General features: G+C 39.0%; 2 protein-coding genes across 2 annotated transcripts in view; one reads left to right on the top strand and one right to left on the bottom strand.

Moving 5' to 3' along the window:
* The window catches only part of LOC149257639 (pyruvate kinase 1, cytosolic-like), a 347,863-nt gene that overhangs the window by 32,753 nt on the left and 293,538 nt on the right, over positions 1 to 21,572 (top strand). The window lies entirely within an intron of this gene.
* On the bottom strand, positions 4,697 to 21,176 carry LOC149257641 (uncharacterized). The gene is made up of 4 exons (XM_089433891.1): positions 20,186 to 21,176; positions 17,806 to 17,935; positions 16,298 to 16,543; positions 4,697 to 4,857 (listed from the first exon to the last, which is right to left on the bottom strand). Exons 1-4 carry the CDS (start codon positions 21,092 to 21,094, stop codon positions 4,697 to 4,699), a joined length of 1,446 nt encoding a protein of 481 aa, XP_089290017.1. The 5' UTR covers positions 21,095 to 21,176.

The raw sequence follows: 21,572 nt of genomic DNA, 5'->3' as shown, positions 1-21,572 counted from the left end.
ATTTTTAAAAAATCACTACGGGATTTGCTCCAAAACCGGGAGCTTCTGTAAATGTCGCTCCCGCTCCCGTTTTCGCTCCCACTCCCTGCTTTCGCTCTCGCTCCCAAGTAACATTGCTATGGGGTAATAATTGCTCAAACAATTGCCCAAAGGTCCTTTTAAGGATTATACAAAATTTTATCACATAAGTTGCCATTGGGCAATATTGAACATCATAACATTATCCCTTAATATTGACTAGGACATAGTAAATACTAAAAATACATCAAGAAGTATCAAGAAGAGGAGTAATTTGGCATTATATCACATCCCCTCTTAATGCCAACTTCCTTCATCCCAAGCATATATCTCAACCTCGTGAACTTTACGTTTGTCAACCATCTGGTTAAGATATCTATTGCTTGCTCTTCACTTTTACAAAATACCAACTCAATAATATTTGAGGTATTTAATATCTAACTCCACATTCTTAGTCTTCCCATTAAAAATTGGACTCTTGCCAATTGAATTGCACTGAGCTTCACATCTTATTTTATAGTCATTGTTTAAAGAAGTCCAAGTTTATACAAGACACTTCTTCCTTTCTAGCGTCCTTTGCTTTTTAATATTTAGACTCATAAGAAGATAGAGAAATTTCATTTTACTTCATACATGACAATGTAGTTGGACCTGTACCCATCAGAGACATATAACCTGCCATAGACTTTCTATCATTAGTATCGCCAACATACAAACATTGATACCCATAGTCTATTGTGCTTGTGATATATCTCAAAATTACCTCAATTGCCTTCCAATGGATTTCCTTTGGATTTTGCACATATCTTGTAACTAAACTAACTAAAAAACATTTTTTATTTATTTATTTTTTTATCTAAAATTGTTGAGAAATCAATAGGCTAGCAAATTAGGGTTGATTTCTCTTACTTGATAATTGCTTGTGAATATATGTTGGCTTCTTATTACTTTTATTATGTTCTCTTCATCAAATAATTACCAAAACATAAACAATGAAGATCACAAAAAGACAATGAACACAAGATATAGGCTCCAAGCCAGGGCAAAACCCCAAAAGGGGAAAACCCAACCAACTTCTCTTCTTATAGAATCAGATCAAAGTGAGAAATCCAAGACCCAAAATCCAAGACCGAGATCTCCGACAAGACCCAAGTTTGAACCTGCAACTTTGCAGAGTTGCCCCAGCTCCTTTGCAGAAACGAAATTTCGACCCTGTAATTAGCAGAGAAACCCCAACAACTTCGCACGTGTGAACAAAGACAAGCAAAAGAATTTCATTTTTCTTTCTTCCTTAGATTCTCCTTTCATTCCTTAGCCTTCACTTTACTTCTTCTTCTCTTTTGCACAGAAATTGAAGTGTGTGAGTGAGTGATCAGATGAGGTCGAAGTCTCTTCCTTTTATAGCCATCCAGGAGGTCGAATAGGGCCTCTTCAAGACTGACTTGACAAGGCAAGGTTGACTTGGTCTTGTGGGACAAAATGACTCTTTTTGACTCAAAATAAATTTTTTTCTTTTTGTTACAAATTATCCAAATGAGACTTTGACACATGACAAATTTTCTTCTTGACTTAAATCAACCCTAGAAGCATGAAGAACAATAATAATATCCTTTTCTTCTTTTTGTTTTTTCATGAAATACATAATGATACAAGTTCAATAATAATAATTATGAAGACTGAACCTAGCTTTATATTTCAACACTCCCTCTTAACAAGGGAGGTATTCATAATTACACAACTGGATACAAGAATACTCTCAAATTGAAATATTCTCATAATAAGAGTTCAGATTGATAAGCATCATCAAACATCATCCTCATAACCCGCATTGTCAATTACAAAATAGCAAGACCTTGATTGATAAGCTCTAACTCTCCACTAGATTAGAGGACAATGATAGGAGGCATATATTTGGACACCACCACCATTTACTCTTCAAGAACATACCCCATCTAGATATTCATCAAGTATGTCCTTACAAGGCTATTCTTATCTTGGATTCCCAATCTTCAAAGAATACCGACCCTTCTCAGGACTACTCTTATCTTGGATACCTTGCCCTATCCTTGAAGAGTATCGGTCCTCGGGACTGTTAGAAAATTAGAAAGGCGGAAAGATTCTCTTATGTTGATAATTACTTGTGATATTCTTGTAGTCTTATCAATTTTCTTTATGTTCTTCTTTTATCTTCTTTTCATCAAGCAATCATCAATCAAAACATGAAGATCAACGACACCAGATGTAGGCACTCAGCCAGAGCTAAAACCCGTCTATAGCGGAAAACCCAATCAAACTCTTCCACTAGTAAATCAAATTGAGATAGACCAAGACCTTAGACCAAAAGACCTTCCTCACTCCACCAAGTCAGCCCTCAAATTGTCCTTCCAGACTCCAAAGATCAAATGCAACAACACTACATCAATACTGCATCAAAGACAAAATTTTGGCCCTATTGCTTCACAATTTAAACCCAACTTCAACCTTGCAACTTCGGCCTGTTAGTTTTTGTAGCATCGGATGTGTTCTAGCCACGAAATTTGGTGGAGAGCCTAGAATACATGAGATCTCCAAAACCATAAATCGTTTATGGAAATTCCACCTAGAGATGCCTTAATTAGATTATTAGCCAATTTTTAAATATTTCTTGAGTCTAAACTTAGGGAATATGGTTAATTAATCAAAATTAATTCAAGTCAAGGTGAGAATAGTCTAGAAACTCACATGGATTGACTCCGATATGATCCTAGCCATTGATTAAGTTTTAATTTTGGCCGTTGGTGCTCCAATAGTGGATTATAAGAATAAGTCGATTAGCACTTGGAGAATACACTAGAGACACTTGGAGAATTCGATTTTCCAGAGTAGCAGCAGTCAATGGTCGGAGAGTTCGAGCTTCAATGAGGAAGCAGAGACAATGAGGGGCAAGGATAGTGAGGCTGGAGGAAGTCTTCCTTCCAGATCTAGCGATTGCATTTGTAGAGAGGAAAAATAACCACAGTGAGGTTAATGCAGGGGCTGTGCAGAAACCTCTAAGAGGCAGTTTAATTTTGCTAGAGAGAAGCCGAGATTCTCTTCTAGAGGCCGAGAGAGGGTTCCAAAAGGTCGTAGAAATAGTTTCTCAGCCAGTGGCAGATAGGATGGCTATAAGAGCAGCTGATTCAGTCTGTGCGTGAGAAGGGGCTGCACTAGGTTGACGCAGGCCTATGCAGAGGTTGTTTGGACGTCTCACTTGGAGCTGTAGTCAGAGCTCAGAATTGCCTGTGGGGTGAGGAAAATTGGTCACTAGAATTTTGGCAATATTTTCTCTGCAGGATAGCCAGATTTCGACATCCATATTGTTGTACTCATAATTTGTCAGTGTTGCATAATAATAAATCCCTCAACCGTTGCACTGGTTTTCCCAAGTTGGGTTTTTCCGGGGACATTTGTCTAAAAATAATTGTGTCATTTTATTTGTGTGTACTAGATTTTCTTAGATTCCAGCCCTATTTATTTTCCGTAGAATTTTATTTGTGAAGGTTGTAGTGTGTTTAATTCGATGTTGCCGTAGCAATAAACTGAATAATTAATTTATCAATTAGAAGATTTAATATCAGTCGCTGCAATAGGATTTCAGCAGTAAGTTGAAATTTTCACATGGTATCAGAGAGTGAGTGATCAGTCGAGAAGCTTAGAAACAGAGGAGAAAATTTCGCTGCTCAGAAGGAGCAGCAGGCCGAAATTTTCAGAGGCTACGCAATGCTTAGACAGGCAGGCTGAATTGCTGGGGCAATAGTTTGGTTTTCAGTTGCAGGGTTGTAGAAAAGTTGAGTTGCCCAGATTAGTGATTCCGATAGTCAGAGGGAGCAACTGCAACTCAGGTTTTTCACTAAGCAGATTCCTTGGTTGGACGCAAAGGGTTTTGCAGCAACAAAATCAGTGTCAGGTGGAAGAGAAAAGCAAACACAACAGAGGTGAAAAGTTCTCTTAGGGGACTTTGAGTTTCGGAAGTTTGATTTTCCAGCTGCAGATTGGCAGTAGCAGCTAGCAGATCTGTGCATTTTAGGAGGGAGTCTAGTAGTAGAGCAACAACCAAGCAAAAGGAAAGAGGGAGTTTTCGACAGATCAGAGATGGCCACAGCTGGGCTTAGAGATCAAGATAGGTTGGATGGAACTTCCAACTATTGCATCTTGAAGGCTAGAATATCCTTCCTTCTAGATGAATATGGCCTGAAAGCCTACATAGATAATGTGGTGGCAGTTCCTCAGGATGTAGATCAGCAGAAAGAATACAAGAAGGAGATGGCAAGGGCGAAGCGGTGGATCTTGGATGGAGTCCGAGATCATTAGTCTCACATATAGCGGCCAAGGGAACAACCAAAGAGATGTGGGATGTGTGAAATTTTTTGAATCTAGCACATCATTAACCCCTACGACATTTTTTGGTTTACTATCTCCTACTTGTTCTTTGCATTAACAAGTTATTTAAATACATAAATATTGAAGTAAACACAAATGTGGCCTTCACAAATATACAGATCAACAACTGAAATAAACTGAGACAACACAAGGGGCACTGTTATTTTTGGACAATCGTCCCCGAAAAAACCCAATGCGGGAAAACCGGTGCACATGTATGAGGGTTTTATTATTAAGTAGATTTGTGAATACAACTAGGGTGCCAGAAATGGATCACCCTTCAGAGAATATCCTTAGCAACAATACCTCTATCCAAAGACAAATATTTCCGTTGATTAGCAACCGGATGAACAATCCCACAGTGACTCCGACTGTTCCTTGTGCCGGACAACGAAAGCTGCTCCACACACTCCTCCGGAGCTTGCATCGCCCTCTCTGGCTCTGCGTCAGGCAATCAACTCTCAGTCTGTCCCACTGAATCACATTAGTGCAGCTTCTGAAGCTCATTGCGTCCTCTGTATCAACTTCTATTGCCTCTGCGCTGGCCTCTTTAGCCTTTGCGTCAACCCTTGCTGCCTCTGCTTCATCCCTCCTAGGCTCTGCGCTGCCTCTTCCGACACTTTGCTGCCTCTTTGATATGAATCCTTCAACCTTGGATTGAAATCCTCTTGCTGAACTGCCCCTCACTACAACTGATCACTCACTCGATTTCCTCAGCAAACCCTGCCCCAGAAAATTGAATTGACTGATCTCTCTTGGTGTCTTGGTGTATCTCCAACTGACCCTCAAGCCTTCTCTTATACTTTTCCTGTTGACAATTCAACGGCCGAGATGAAGTCCCTAATCAACGACTAAGATTAGATCTGGCTTGATCCTAATTTCTTAGAACTTTCTCACCCATTTTATATTAATACACATTAATATTTTACTTTTCCTAAGTTTAGACTTAGGAACCCCATTAAAAATATTAATTATTTTAATATCTCTTCATCTGGGGGGGATTTCTCCAATCGATTTCTGGGTCTTGGAGATCTCATGTGCCTTAGCATCTCCACCAAATTTCATGGCTAGAGCACATCCGATGCTACCAAAAATCAACACTCCCTCTTAGTGAGGAATGTGCTCTAGTAATGCTTCACCATAGAAACATCACACTAATCTTTCGCATCGTTACCTGTGCTAATGCTTGGCCTGCTGCCTCACATCCCTTGCACTGCTGCTTCTTGTATTGCTGCCCATGACACTGCTACTGCCATTTTAACATCTGTACTGCAACTCCCTCTCAACATGCTGCCCATAGCACTGCCACTGCTAACTGTTGCACTGCAACTCAGTTACCGAGAAGTAAGTAACTGACTTTACCCAAATACTGACATCCTGGTCAAGTCTAGAAGCCTCGTGATGCTGAAGCTACCTCTGCTACCATCTTGTGCTGCCTCTGCTGCCACTGCGCTGCTGCAACCTTTTCTGTGCCTCTCGCACTGCTGCAACCTCCACTACGCTGCTACAGACTTCTGCACTCTAGCACTGCCTTTTCGCTCCATCACACCTTGGTCCACCTGACACTCGTCATCATGCTACTGTCGTTAAGGGTTCTCGTAGCCGTATGTGATCCAAGAGTTTAGGCGTCAAGGATTCTGCCCCTGCATGTAGTCCTCTCGTCTACAACTCGATGTCACCCCACCTCTTCTTTGGAGGTGCGTGAGCACTCATGGCACAATTGTTATCAGTCTCGACATCCTTCTTCGCCTTTGCTGGAGCTGCCTTTGAGTCGGAAGCTCCTCCCTTTCCTTTCTTCTTGGGGCACTGAGATACATAATGTCCCAGCTCCCCAAAATTGAAGCACTTGACCTTGGAGATGTCCTCCTTCTTCCTCTTCCCTTGTTGTCTCGCAAATGCTAGAGCCGCATCCTCCTCCTCCACTTTCTTGACTCGAACTCCCTTACCACTACTCCCCACCTTGGTCAACCTCTTGATCTCTTCCTGTCGAAGAGTTGCCCACATCGCTTCCCAACTGGGGAGAGTCACTCTCCCCAAAATGCTTTGGAAAAACGTCTCCCAGTCCTCAAAGACTGCATTCGGAGCAGTACTGACCATAAAATCTAGATTCGGTGTAGACCCCACGAAAGTAAGTTGGTTGTGAATTCCTTGCAACCTAAGAAGGAAGTGATCTATCTCCTCTCTTTTCTGCATCTGATATGATCTCAGCGGATTTTCCAATAACATCTTCTGCTACACGGAAGAGCCCTGGTATAAGGTGGTCAAGGTCTCCCACATCTCCCTTGTTGTTGACTTCTCAACAATATGTGGTTTTACATGATCTTTGACCCCATCTAGGATCATGCATTTTGCTTTCTCCATGGGCTCCTCATACTTCTCATTTGCATCAGGGTCAACTAGTACAACTACGGTTTTCGAGGCATAGTCATTGATGCGATGTTTATCTAGCATTGCCAGGATCCTGGCCTTCCAGATGACAAAATTGGAAGCCCCATCCAATCTGTCCTGATCCCTCAATCCGTTTACTGCCATCTTTGCTCCTCTTCTAGACTCCCTTTGAGTCTCGACTTCCCTCCTGGAAATCCTTTTGCCAACAGTCAAATCACTCCTCTCCAATCCCCCTTTGCTGCTGCAACTCGAATTTGGATTTCTTGGCTAGAAATCCGTCAAGGTAGCGCTTCTCTCTACCTTGGTTCCATCTCCTTAAACATTGTTCTGTACTGATAGAACCAGTGTCCCACCAACTCCTCAAATCACAATCTGCATAGCTCCCTTAAGCCTCGACAACTGAAGAATCTGAGCCCTTCTAGCTTTGCGGAATCACAGTGAGAGCTGGATCAACTCCTCTTGGCCTCAACGTCGATTCTTCTTGGCTGAGAAAGATGACCAGGCATTGTGTAGGCTGATATACCCCCCCTTCTGCCTCTACGCTAGCTTGGACTGTTGATGCAACCACTGCGTGGGCTCCTCCCACCTACTACGTCTTCCCCTCCTGGCTCAGAGTCTGATGCAGGCTCTGCGTGAGCCTCTACATCACCCTTTTTGCATTGCATCACTCCTCTTGCCTCTTCAGCTCTGGAACAACGCCGTCTCTTGGGACTGCTGCTTCTCTGCTACAAATCCTCAGATTTCTTCTGTTGGTGTCTTTAGTCCTCCTTTTATCTGCAATTCCTCTGATACCTTGTGAAAGTTTTTGAATCTAGCACATCAAAAACCCCTGCCGCATTTTCTAGTTTACTATCTCCTACTTGTTCTTTGTATTAACAAGTTATTTAAATACATAAATATCGAAGTAAACACAAATGCAACCTTCACAAATATACAGATCAACCACTGAAATAAATTGAGACAACACAAGGGACACCGTTCTTTTTGGACAATCGTCCCCGGAAAAACCCGAATGGCTCACCCTTCAGAGAATTTCCCTGGCAGCAGTACCTCTATTTGGAGACATATTCCAGCTGATCAACAACCGGATGAACAATCCCACAGTGACTCTGGCTATTCCTTATGCTGGACACGAAAGCTGCTCCATGAACTCCTCTGAAATTGTGTCACCCTCTTCGGAATTTCGTCACCCTCTCTGGCTCTGCGTCAGCCAATCAACTCTCAGTCTGTCCCACTGAATCACTTCAACACAACCTCTGAAGCTTACTGCGTCCTCTGCGTCAGCTTCTTTAGCCCTCTGCGTCCTCTGCGTTGGCCTCCTTAGCCTTTGCGTCAACCCTTGATGCCTCTGTGTCAACCCCCTAGGTTCTGCACTGCCTCTTCCAGCACTGTGTTGCCTTTCTGATATGTATCCTTTAGCCTTGGATCGAAATCCTTCTTGCTGAACTGCCCCTCCCTGCAACTGATCACTCATTCGATTTCCTTAGCACACCTTGCCTCAGAAAATCGAATTGACTCTTGGTGTCTTGGTGTATCTCCAACTGACCCTCAAGCCTCCTCTTATACTTTTTCTGTTGACGATTCAATGACTGAGATTAAGTCCCTAATCAACGTCTAAGATCTGGCTTGATCCTTGTCTCTTAGAACTTTCTCACCCATTTTATAATAATACACATTAATTTTTTAATTTTCGTAAGTTTAGATTTAGGAACCCCATTAAATATATTAATTATTTTAATATCTCTTCATTCGGGTGGAATTTATTCAAACGATTTATGGGTCTTGGAGATGTCATGTGTCTTAGCCTCACCACCAATTTTCATGGCTAGAGCACATCAGATGGTACCAAAAAATCAATAGGATGCTCATTCCACACTATACCAGGGTAATTTCAAGCAGCGGAAGATGTTCCTGGAAGAAAAGCTGAGATGCATCAGGATGGAAAAGGGGGAATGCATAGATCCCTTCCTCACCAGGATTCAGGAGGTTCGAGACCAATTTGCAACTGTTGGCACAACACCTCAACCATCAGAGTTAGTACAGTTGGCACTAAACAATGTCTCGGAGGATTGGCAAGTTTTTGTCCAAAGTATATTGGGCAGAGACACCCTACCAGGATGGGATAAATGTGGGTCGATTTGCAGTAGGAGGAGGTGAGCCTTGTTAAAGAGCTTCATTAACGACAACAGTAGTAGCGAATTGAAGAGTGTGAAGGAGGAGGAGAATGTGGCCCTCGTATCTAAGGGTCCCAGTCAGGGGTAGGGGGAGCAAAAGGAGAAGAAGGATAAGGACATGTCAAAGGTCAAGTGCTTTAGATGTGGTGAGCTCAGTCACTACAGTACCCAATGTCCTCTTAGGAAGAAGGACAAGATGGAGAAACAGGACTAGCAGGCAGAGTCAACTGAGATCGACAAGTTGTCCTCTAGGCTAGAGGAAGATTCCGTGATGTTGGCGGCCATACCTCCAGGACTGAGGTGGGGTGATTTGATGCTGTAGCCCCAGAGAGCTACAAAGATTGGGCAAGGTCTTTGAGGAGTTTACCTCATGGATCATTACTTGGCTATGGTGGCCTAAAGTAGTCAGTAACAGGATGGATCAATGGTAGATGATGTAGTGAGTACTAGAGTGATAGTTGCACACTAGTAGCAGTCAGGTGTTGGGAGCACAATGCAGAGTTGGCAGCAGTTGTAGCAACAACAAAAGAGAGGGAATTGCAGTGTTGGCAACAATATAGCAAGGTCAAACAATGTAAATTTTGAAACGGGAACTATAAACTCAAAACGAGAACTTTGTCCAAAAAACCTCGAAAAAACATAAAAAACAATGCTAAAAACGAAAGGTGTGTACACTAGAATGATGGTTTTTTTTTTAGTGTCAGTTTTGAACATGTTTTAAAAATGGTAGTGAGAACGAATTTTTTGTGCAAAAATCATGCAAAAAACAACATGAAAATAAAAAGTGCTAATAATGGAACGATGGATTTTTTTTAGGGTCAATTTCCAACAATTTAAAAAAATGCCAGTAAAACTGAATTTTTATGTGCAAAAATTGTGCAAAAAACACCCTCAAAACGAAAAGTGTTGATGCTGGAATAACACCTTTTTTTTTGGGTAAATTTTCAACATTTTGAAATAATGGTGTAAAAGATTTTGTTATGACACTCTGGAAAACATTAAAATTTCAAAAAAGTAATGAAAACATAAAATTAAAAATAAAAACAATAAAAAAACACAAAAAAATTAAAAAAATACCAAAACGTAAATAAAAATATATATTAAAAACAAAACATAAAATTAAAAAAAAAAGAATCAATCATAAAAATGTAAAAAAAAACAAAATTAACCTATAAAATATAAGAATTAAAAAATTAAAAAATTTAAAGAAATAAATAATAAGAAAAACAAATTTTCAAAAAAATAACATTTTTTTTTTAATGTGGTAAACCATTAAAAAATTTGGAAAAAAAATAATTTAAAAATACTATAAAATTAAGTAAAAATAGGAAATTTAAAAAAAACATTAAGAAAAACTAAAAAAATAAAATAAAATTAAAAACAAACTAGATTAAAAAAATAGAAAAATAACAAAAAAACGAAAAAAATTAAAAAACTACAAAAAACCCTAAAAAAAAAATATGCTGAAATTAAAAATAAAATAAAAACCCGAAAAACAATTAAAATTTAAAAAAATACATATTTTCAAATTAAAAAATAAAATCAAAAAACATTTAAAATGAAAAAAAAAACAATATATTTTGATTTAAAAAAAACATTTCAAATTTTATATTAAAAAATTTAAAATTTGGATTTAAAAAAAAATAAAAACAAAAAACATTAAAATTAAAAAAGGCTAAATATAATTTTGATATTTTTTAAAACAACATTTAAAATATATATATTTTACAAATATATATAAAATTAAAAAAAAAAATCTAAAATTGATATATATATATATATACACACATAATAAACATATTTAACAAAATTTATTTTTTATTTAAAAAAACAATTTTATCAGCCACCCCCCCCATGAGCCGCCGGGCGTTGGCTATTTGATTCCGAGAATTGAATAGTCACTTCCCGGACACTCCCACGGGCGGTTGGGCAGTGGCTATTAGCCACCACTCAGCCGCCTGTGGGGGTGGCCGGGTGGTGGTTAACTGATTCTCAGAATCGGATAGCCACCGCTTGGCCGCCCAACCGCTTGTGGGGGTGGCCGGAAAGTGGCTATTCGATTCTCGGAATCAAATAGCCAACGCCCGACCGCTCGTGGGGACGGTGGCCGATAAAATTGTTTTTTTTTTTGTTAAATAAAAAATAAATTTTGTTAAATAAATTTATTGTATTTAAAAAAACAAAATTTATTTTTTATTTAAAAAAACACTTTATTGACCACCGCCCCCACGAGCGGCCGAACGGTGGCTATTTGATTCTGAGAATTGAATAGCTACTTCCCGGCCACCCCCACGGGCGGTTGGGCGGTGGCTATCCGATTCTTGGATAACCACCACTCAGTCGCCTGTGGGGGTGGCCAGGTGGTGGTTATTTGATTCTCAGAATCGGATAGCCACGTGGGGGCGGCCGAGCAGTGGCTATCCGATTCCGGAAGAGCGGTCAGGGGGTGGTTATCTAATTCTCGGAATCGGAGAGCCACCGCTTGACCATCGGTGGGGGTGGTTATCCGATTCTCGGAATCGAATAGCTATCGCTCGACCGCCCATGGGGGTGGCTATCCGATTTTCGGAATCGAATAACCGTCGCCCGGATGCCCGTGGGGGTGGCTATCCAATTCTCAGAATCAAATAGCCATCGCCTAGCCACCCGTGGGGGTGGTCGGGTGGTGGCTATCTGATTCTCAGAATCAGATGGCGACCGCTCGGCCGCCCGTGGGGGTCGCTGGGTGGTGGTATCCGATTCTCCGAATCGGATAGCCACCGCCCGTGGGGGCGTGGCCTTGAGTGGCGGAGCTGCGTGCAAATATATTTTTTAAAGTTTTAATCGTAAATATATGTTTTTTAAAGTTTTAAATGTTTTTTATTTTTTAAAAATTGAAAATATATGTTTTTTTTTTTAATTTTTAAATGGTTTTTTTTTTTTTTTTTTTTAAATCATATATATATATATATTTTAAATTTAAAATGTTTTTCTTTTTTGAGCATATTTTGTTTTTTTAGGGGTTTTTTTTTAATGTTTTTAATCTTGATTTTTATTTTTATTATTTATTTTTTATTAATCTAGTTTTTTTTATTTTTTATTTTTGTAGCTTTTTGGCTTTTCAAAATTTTTCTATTTTTCTCAGAATCAGATGGCCACCACTCGGCCGCCCGTGGGGGTGGCTGGGTGGTGGCTATCCGATTCTTTGAATTGGATAGCCACTGCCCGACTACCCGTGGGGGCGTGGCCTTGGGTGGCGGAGCTGCGTGCAAATATATTTTTTAAAGTTTTAATTGTAAACATATGCTTTTTAAAGTTTTAAATGTTTTTTATTTTTTAAAAATTGAAAATATATGTTTTTTTTTAATTTTTAAATGTTTTTTTTTTTTTTAAATCATATATATATATTTTAAATTTAAAATGTTTTTTTTTTTGAACATATTTTGTTTTTTTAGTGTTTTTTTTTTCTTCAATCTAGTTTTTATTTATTTATTTATTTTTTGTAGCTTTTTGTTAATGCTTTTCAATTTTTTTCTATTTTTAGTTACTTAATTTTATAGTTTTTTAAATTTTTTTTGCCAACTTTTTTTGTGGTTTACACACACACACACAGATATATATATATATATATATATATATATATATACATTTTATGTTTTTTTTTTGTCTTTTATATCTATATATATATATATATTTTTAAATATATATTTTATTTTTTTGAGCATATTTTGTTTTGTTAGGGTTTTTTTTTTTTTTTTTTTTTTTTTTTTAATTTATTTTTATTCTAGTTTTTTTTTTTTTAGCCTTTTGTTAATGCTTTTCAAAATTTTTCTATTTTTAGTTACTTAATTTTATAGTTGTTTTAATTTTTTTTGCCAACTTTTTTTATGGTTTACATACACACACACACAGATATATATATACATTTTATGTTTTTTTTTTGTCTTTTTTAATATATATATATATATTTAAAAAAAAAATTTAAAGTGTCAAAATTTGTTAAATTTAGAAAGTAATTATTTACATTTCATACATTAGAAAATTTAAAGTAAAAAAATAGGTCTTTTAAAAAAGGGCCTGATGCAGAATCACCACTTTTTAAAATCAGCATGCATATTATTAACATTTTAAAACGTAATGTACATAAAAAAATTTAAAGTGCCAAAAACTATGCTCTAAAAAAATTACGTGTGTTCTGCATCCCCCCTTTTCAAAATTGGGTCACTCTTTTGCTATCTCTACGAAACGGGTAACAGTATCAGTTCCCGTTTCAAGGTTTACATTGTTGTCAATAACAACACGGATGCGACATCAGAGTTGCACAGTGGTTGGTGGGCAACAACAACCAGACATCAACAGCGTGACAGGAGATGATACAAAGAGAAAGTATTGTGGCAGAGTGTGCAACACTAGAACACAATCCTCGCTAAGAGGGAGTGTTAGTTTTTGTAGCATAGGATGTGTTTTAGCCACAAAATTTGGTGGAGTGGCTATAATACGCGTGATCTCCAAAACCCAGAAATTGTTTATTGAAATTCCACCTAGATATGGCTTAATTAGATTACTAGCCAATTTTTAAATTTGCCTAAGCTTAAACTTAGGGAATATGGTTAATTAATCAGAATTAATTAAGTCAAGGTGAGAATAGTCTAGAAACTCACACAGATCGACTTCGATATGATCCTAACCATTGATTAAGTTTTAATCTTGGCCATTCGTCCTCCAACAATGGATTAAAGAAGAAATCGATGGGCACTTGGACAATACACTAGAGACACTTGGAGAATTTGATTTTCCAGAGTGGCAACATTCAGTTGCTGGAGAGTTCAAGCTTCAGTGAGGAAGCAGAGATAGTGAGCACTGAGGGGCAGGGATAGTGAGGCTGGAGGAAGTCTTCCAGATCCAACAAGTGCATTTGCAGAGAGGCGAAAGAACCACAACGAGGTTGGTGCAGGGGTTGCGCAGAAACCTCTAAGAGGCAGTTTGATTTTGCTGGAGAGTAGCCGAGTTTCAGTTTTAGAGGTCGGGAAATTGTTCCAGAAGGCTGGAGAAACAATTTCTTAGCCAGTGGGAGACAAGACGACTACAGGAGCAGTTGATTCAGGTTGTGCGTGGGAAGGGACTGCTCTAGGGTGACGCAGGCCTATGTAGAGGCAGTTTGGACGACTCACTTGGAGCTGCAGTCAGAGCCTAGATTTTCCTGTGGGGTGAGAGAAATTCTTCACTAGAATTTTGCCAGTATTTTCTCTGTAGGATAGCTAGATTTTGGCATCCAGATTATTGTACTCAAAATTTCTCACTGCTACATAATAATAAAACCCTCAGCCGTTGCACCAATTTTCCGAAGTTGGGTTTTTCTGGGGACATTTGTCCAAAAATAACGGTGTCATTTTGTTTGTTTGTGTGCTAGATTTATTCCAATGCTATTTATTTTCAGCAAAATTTTATTTGTGAAGGTTGTGGTGTTTTTAATTCGATGTTGTTGTAGCAATAAACTGAATAATTAATTTATCAGTTAGAAGAATTAATATCAATTAAATTTTCACACGACCCTCTTGCAGCTTAAGCTCCTTTGCACGTGTGAGATAAGGAGAGGGAAAATTCGACTTCTTTTTGCTTGACAAAGACTTCCTCCTTCGCTAGGTTTTTCTCCAAGTTGGGTTTTTTCCGGGGACATTTGTCCAAAAATAACGATATCATTTTGTTTGTGTGTGTGCAAGATTTATTCCAACGCTATTTATTTTCAGCAAAATTTTATTTGTGAAGGTTGTAGTGTTTTTAATTCGATGTTGCCGTAGCAATAAACTGAATAATTAATTTATTAGTTAGAAGAATTAACATCAATTAAATTTTCACACGATCCTCTTGCAGCGTAAGCTCCTTCGCATGTGTGAGATAAGGAGAGGGAAAATTCAACTTCTTTTTGCTTGACAAAGACTTCCTTCTCCTTCGCTAGGTTTTCCTCCTTCCTTGAATTTCAAACCCTTTTACTGCTTCCAGCTACTGCAGATCGAACTTCTTGAATCTGTCTCCAAATGAGGTCGAATTGCTGCCTTTATATAGTGAATCTGTGAGGTCGGATTCCCTTGATGAGGCTGACTTGTCCATGTTGAGTTCGACTCTGTGGAGGAGGCCTAAATGACTTATTTTACACTAAAATGAAGTTTTCTCTTGACTCAAGAAGCCTAAGAAGGGTTTATTACATAATGACAAGGACAAGGACTCTTGATACAAACCCCAGAGGCCTACAATGGAGGCTTTGACCTATTAAACATTGACCTAAGATGAAACCCATGCTTTAATAAGTCAATTTCTTTTACAATAAAATTTCTTTTTCTTTCTTTTGATAAGTACATTACATCATGACTCATACAATTATGAAGACCGACACTAGTTACATTTTTCAACACTCCCTCTTAACTAGGGAGATATTGATAATTACATATATATAGAGGTACATGGAAGATCTCATAATGATATGCTCTATGAAGAGACATTACACATGTAGTGCTATAGATTAGATACCTGACCAGGGTACTCTAATCAGGTGGGGCCAAGGTGTACTCAAGCTTTATCCATTCTAGGTACCATCAGGCTTTTAAGCTCTAACACCAATCCAGGGATCTGTGTGCATATCCAAGGTCGAGGCTCCAAGACCAACACCACCCTTCCTACTTTGGGATCTAGACATCAACCATAGGCCGACCAGATGTCCTCCCAAGCATCTTGTCACAAGATTCTTTATCTCTCCTAATCGACTAAATCAGGTATATATCCTCCAATCAAGCATGCTTCAAACATTCAACCTTTTTACGGAGAGATCCCGCACAATCACAACCCCATTCAGTAATAAAGCTTCTAATATATATACAAGTAAACACAAACCTTCAGGGTCCTCAATCATCGTGATGCTACTTATATCATCATCAAGTTATCTAGATACAACTTGTTGGAAGCTTTCTTCTTTCACTTTCTTTAGTAGCACCAAATATAGCCTCAATACTTATCAAGTCTTTGTTTGCAACTTCATGAATCGTGAACATCTGTCAGAAACACTTTCATTCATTCTTTCTTCAAGGTATTTACTACGACTGTCACAATATGCCCTCCCTCTCAACTGGGGAGATATACCCTTTCTTCTATCCAAGCTTCCTCTCACTTAGGGAGATCAACGACTTCCTTCTTTTATAATATTGGAGTAACTTTAATCTTTCAAGACTTTATGGCATCAAGGTCATCTTGATCATCATCATTCTTATAGCTTCTTTCATCATGCTCATCATTATTATCATCTTGAATTACGAACATCATTATTATCATGTTGCTGAGCCAGCGAATACCTGTGACGGGAAGACCCGAAACCTGTGCTATATCATCCTCTATGACTGAAATCCGAACCCCTTGAACAATAGAATGATCTTCTTGAAGATTCCGAGCAAATTGAAGAACCTGTTGTTGATCAAATCCCTGGAGCCTCTGAAAATAACCCAGCCAGCCCGCCTGCTGAAAGATTTGGTAGACTTCTGGATACAATTCTAGCAGGGTTGTTGTGGTGGGTTCGTATCGTATAACAGGACCTCCCATAGCTATTTAGCTCAGTAAAATGCACAGTCACAGAGCCAAGTAACCGCACCCAAATAGAGTAAATTTTGCGGATGAGGACATGTAAATGATGGTGAAAAGGCGAAATAATGGGTAAAAAGGAGTGACAGTAGTCAATTCGTGTGAAATGATGGCATAAAGTTTCGATACTCCCCCCAACTACGGCTGAAATAATGACTTTAAGTGTACGGGGATCATGGTAATAATGAATCGACATCTTCTCATTAACTATAGTTTAATTGTATTTACATATAAAGTTTACATACCTCACCTTTACCTTTAATTCGTACTTCGAAAAAAATATAGTGCCTGTTCATAATAGATTTGCAGTAATCATGGAAGAACTTTGGAATTATGAGAGAAGTTGTACCAAGGATTTGTTTAATCATGGGAGAAGGTAGTGAAAGGACAGAATGTAGCATGAAAAATAGGAGAAGTAAGAGCGAAAGAACTGAAGAAGATGTTTGTATGACAGGAAATGCTGCAAAAGTGGTGTTTCAACAAGGGGAAAATGGGGAGAAATGTTGCTGAAAAGTGGTATTTCAGCAATGGGAAAATGGGGAGAAAGGTTGCTGGAAAGTGGTGTTTCAGTAATGGGAAAATGGGGAGAAATGTTGCTGCAAAATGGTGTTTTAGCAATGGGAAAATGTTGTTGAAGAAATGGTGTTTCAGCAACGGGAAAATGTTGCTGAAGAAATGGTGTTTCAGCAACGGAAAAGATGGGGAAATAGGGACAGGGAAAGAAATGAGAGGGAATGAATGATGGGGATGTTGAAGATGAATGGATTGAAGAGAGCGGGAGCAATGCTTCACAAGATGAAGCTTGGATTTGCTTGTAGTAAGATTGTCCTTTCTTGGTAGGGCTTTTCTGGATCGAGAATCTGCAAAAGAATCAATTGTAACATGCCATCCCTTGGCAGGGATTATTAGTAAAAGAAATTTTAATCTAATACTAAAAATAAAATTCAGAAAAATTAAATGCAATGAGGGGCAGGAGGCTCCTCTAAAAAGAGATAATGTGAATCTGCCACGCATGTGGCCTTAAAATCTTCTTTGGAAATGGGGCGCTGGTACAGATGGAGCCGATGACCATTTACTAATAATGGTGTTTTAGAGTCATCAATTGTTAGGAGCCTTACTGTTCCATTGGGGAAAACAATATCCACTTCGTAAGGTCCTAGCCATCTTGTATGTAGTTTCCCTTGAAATTATTTAAAGTGAGAATCATATAATAAAGCCCAATTACCTTTTTGAAATTGCTTGTGCTTGATGATTTTATCATGCCATTTTGTTATTTGTTGTTGAATCATAGTTGTCTGATGAATGACATCTAATCTTTTTTCATCCAATTCATTAAGCTGTTGCAACCTCGCTGTCTGCACATCAGTCAAATCAAGGTTAATAGCTAAAGCAATCCTTAAGGTTTTGATTTCAAATTCCACAGGAAAAACAACACTTTTACCATAAACTAATTCATAGGGAGAGAATCCTGTAGTGTTTCTCCAGGTAGTTCTGTAAGCCCATAATGCTTCAGGGAGCCTTTGAGACCAATCCTTCCGGTTTTCCTTCATTGTTTTTGTTAGAATGGCTTCTATTACATTGTTTGTGCTTTCCACCTGTCCATTGGCTTGGGGGTGGTATGGTGTAGTCATTCTATGATGAATATGATATTTCTGAAGGGTGGCTTTAAAACCATGAGAGGTGAAAGGAGGTCCTCCATCTGTGACTAATTCTCTAGGCACTCCAAATCTGACAAAGATATCTTCAAATAAGAAAGCTAGAACAACTTCTTCAGTAGCTCTAAGGAGTGCTTTAGCCTCCACCCATTTGGTCATATAATCTGTGCAGACTAATATATAAACTCTTTGATTGGATGGAGGGTTAATGGGTCCTACAAAATCTAAGGCCCATCTCTCAAATGGTTCAAGTACTACCTGGGGGTTTAATGGCATTTCATCTCTATGATTAGGCTAACCCATTCTTTGACAGTTGTCACAGGTCCGAACATATTTCTTTTGTTAAACACACATGGGCAGCAAGAGAAAATATGAAAGATAAAACATGCAGTACATTTTTTATTAACATGAGATATACATTTATAGTACAATATCTGACCGTTGGGTTCCACATCCCAAGGTCTCTTGGACTCCTTTTGTCCATTCGACTTCCACACTAACCCACTTGAGGATTAGGTGTCCAACATTCCCCCCTTAATCTGAAGGGTTATGTATGAGTCCAAGAAGAGAGCTGTAATACAAAATGTGCAAATATGCATGGCAGCACTAGGCTGAATGTGCTCTATGAAATGTTGGTATAAAGGGCGGTGGTTTAAGGATGACCACCAACACTGGAACGCTTAGTGCAGTTCCTGGAACTCTTCCAAAACTGGCAAGAAGCTGAAGTCTTCTGCTAGAGGAAGTGCTCCTATTGTTTTGAAGAGGGAAACCTTCAACCAATAAAGGGAGGTCTCACCCCACATAAAAGGGAAAACTTCAACCTGAAAAGGGAAGTCTCAACCTGTGATGGTTTAAGGATGACCAACAACTCTGGAATGCTTAATGCAATTCCTGGAACTCTTCCAAAGCTGGAAAGAAGCTGGAGTCCTCTGCTAGAGGAAGTGTTCTCAATTTTGTTCCTAGAACTCTTCCAAAACTGGCAAGAAGCTGAAGTCTTCTGCTAGAGGAAGTGTCCCAGATTGCCAACTGAAGGCATGTTCACGGGCACCTTTGTTTCTGGCTACAACTCTGAAACTGGTGTGGCAGGTTGTGGCTCAGGCTCGCTTGATGTGACTTTGAAGCTTGTAGATGACCATCATTTCCCCCCCTGTCAGATACAAGGTGAGATGATGGAGAAAACTCAACTGCAAGACTGTTTAATACTCGAGAACAAGTTCTGACATGTGTTTGGAATATCTTCTTGGCTGTTGATGCCCATTGCCAAGAAGCGATCCATCCAAGATGAATCTTTGTTCTTGCAGGAAATTTGTTTCTGAAGCATCTGTGTGAAGAATGGGTGGTTTTATGACAGTGCTTACATGGATGAAGATCAAAACAACGATCTTTCAGATGGCCAACTCGGTCACAGTGTTGGCATTTCACAATCTTCTGTTGTTGTTGCTGTGGAAGAGGAGCAGAATCTGGAACAGCTGGAGGTGAACTGTCATGAGGAGCAGGTGAACTGTCATGAATGAATCCAACGCTCTGAAACTGAATGGGCTTTGAGTAGTCTGGAATATGAAAGGACAAGTCCTTGTCATATCCAAGACCAGTTCTGTGCTTGTTGTGGACAAGCTGTTCCCAAGGTCTGATGCTGGGCTTGGGAAGTGCAGACTGAGTTTCTGCATCTGCATGTACAATTGCTGCTTTATTGGGCACTGGATCTGAATGAACTTGAACAATATTGACTTGCTGTTTATGGGAGTCTGTTTCATTGTTCTGAACAGAAACATGTTCAGAATGACTCTTCTGTTTTAGTTCTTCTTGCTGTAGCTGAGATTCAAGCTGCAAAAAATCGATCTTTTCCTGTGCATTTTGTAGACATGTCTGAATTTCAGAGAGAGAGCCTTTGCTTATTTGTAATGTGTCATCAACAGTAGATTGTATAAGAGTTTTCATGAACTCTAATACTTCAGTAATTGTAGTCATTTTTTCATATCCTCCCAATAATGATATGTTTTGGTTAGATTCTTCTTCAATTTCTTCGGACTTTTTTGATTGCTTTCTTGAAGAATCTATGTTTGTCGCCAATTTCTCATAGCCTCCCATAAATGATATTTTTTGGTTAGGCTCTTCTTCAATTTCCTCCTTAGGTTTGTCAGGGTATTGACATAACACTCTTAAAACAGAATCTGCGGATTTCTTAGATTTTGAAGAAATGTTACTATTTTTCTTATCATTTCCTGGATTTTCTTTTGAAACAGTAGACTCAGCCTGTATTCGCCTAAAGAGAGCAACAATGTCACCTTCAACAGATGAGTTAGATGATTTATTCATATCTGGATTGGATCCATCATGAAGAGATGACATTGGAGACCTCCTCGCATATGTAGATGATGATCTCAGAGAAAGGCGATGATCTCTTTTACTGTGGTTTACATTATCAGTTTCTCCAGTAACATTCTCTAAATCAAAATTATTCTGCACCTTTTCAGCATCATTGTTCTCCTGCTTTCTGTTCCGAATACGCCCTCCTTCCTTTTTAACTGCAGAAATTGGAATTGGGGATTGTCTATTGAAATTAGAGGGCATTCTCCTTGGGAAGGAACTGTTGCTTAATGCCATGTGTTCCACATGTGATGAGGAAAAATCAGTTGCTCTCCTCCTGTTTCCTGATGAATGAGATGCTCCAAAAGAAAACATTTGACTCCCATCTGCAAGCTCTTTAATAGTGGTGATGTCCCGCTCTGTTTTGCACATGGCTCTCGCTCCACTTAAACCTATTGGAAAATCCCCTCGAAGACCATTGTTAGCTTGACCTGGGCCCAATCTTGGGTGACCACTGCGGTAACAGGGTATGAAAATTGACAGCGTTGTCATCTTCAGTACAAAACGAGGATGAATCTGCAATCCTCAGTGATACCCAAAAACGAACATGCGGGTAACGCCTTTGAAATTAAATAATGAACATAATCTGTAGTCACATTAATGAAACAATTGATTGCAGTCGAGCGGATTCCAAGTCGTTGAGCAGATTAATGAAAAGGTTGATTATCACTGAGTGGATGCCAAGCGCAGAAGTTTTGGCAGAATGGCGCTGATATGGTAATTGAGTTGGGACAAGCTGCAAACGGTTCAATGGAGCATAGCGGTGGCAATCATTGCAAACGGTTCAATGGAGCATAGCGGTGGCAATCATTAATGTCAGCAAATTGGCAGAGCTCAAGTGCGCAGGAGCGTTAGGTTTCCTTGGGAAGATAAAATGCCCAAGCCAGAATAGGAATTCTGAGATTTCATTTTGAATCAAAACCAGCGTTACATATTAAAACTGCATGAGATGCCAGGCCAGCGTTTTCAA

The sequence above is a fragment of the Pinus tabuliformis genome, chromosome 6 (genome assembly GCF_031772625.1).
Source record: "Pinus tabuliformis cultivar Carrire ecotype Pingquan chromosome 6, CPIR1, whole genome shotgun sequence".
NCBI classification, from domain to species: domain Eukaryota; kingdom Viridiplantae; phylum Streptophyta; class Pinopsida; order Pinales; family Pinaceae; genus Pinus; species Pinus tabuliformis.
Note: the sequence above shows the minus strand (reverse complement) of the source record. Positions and strands in the feature narration are given on the sequence as shown.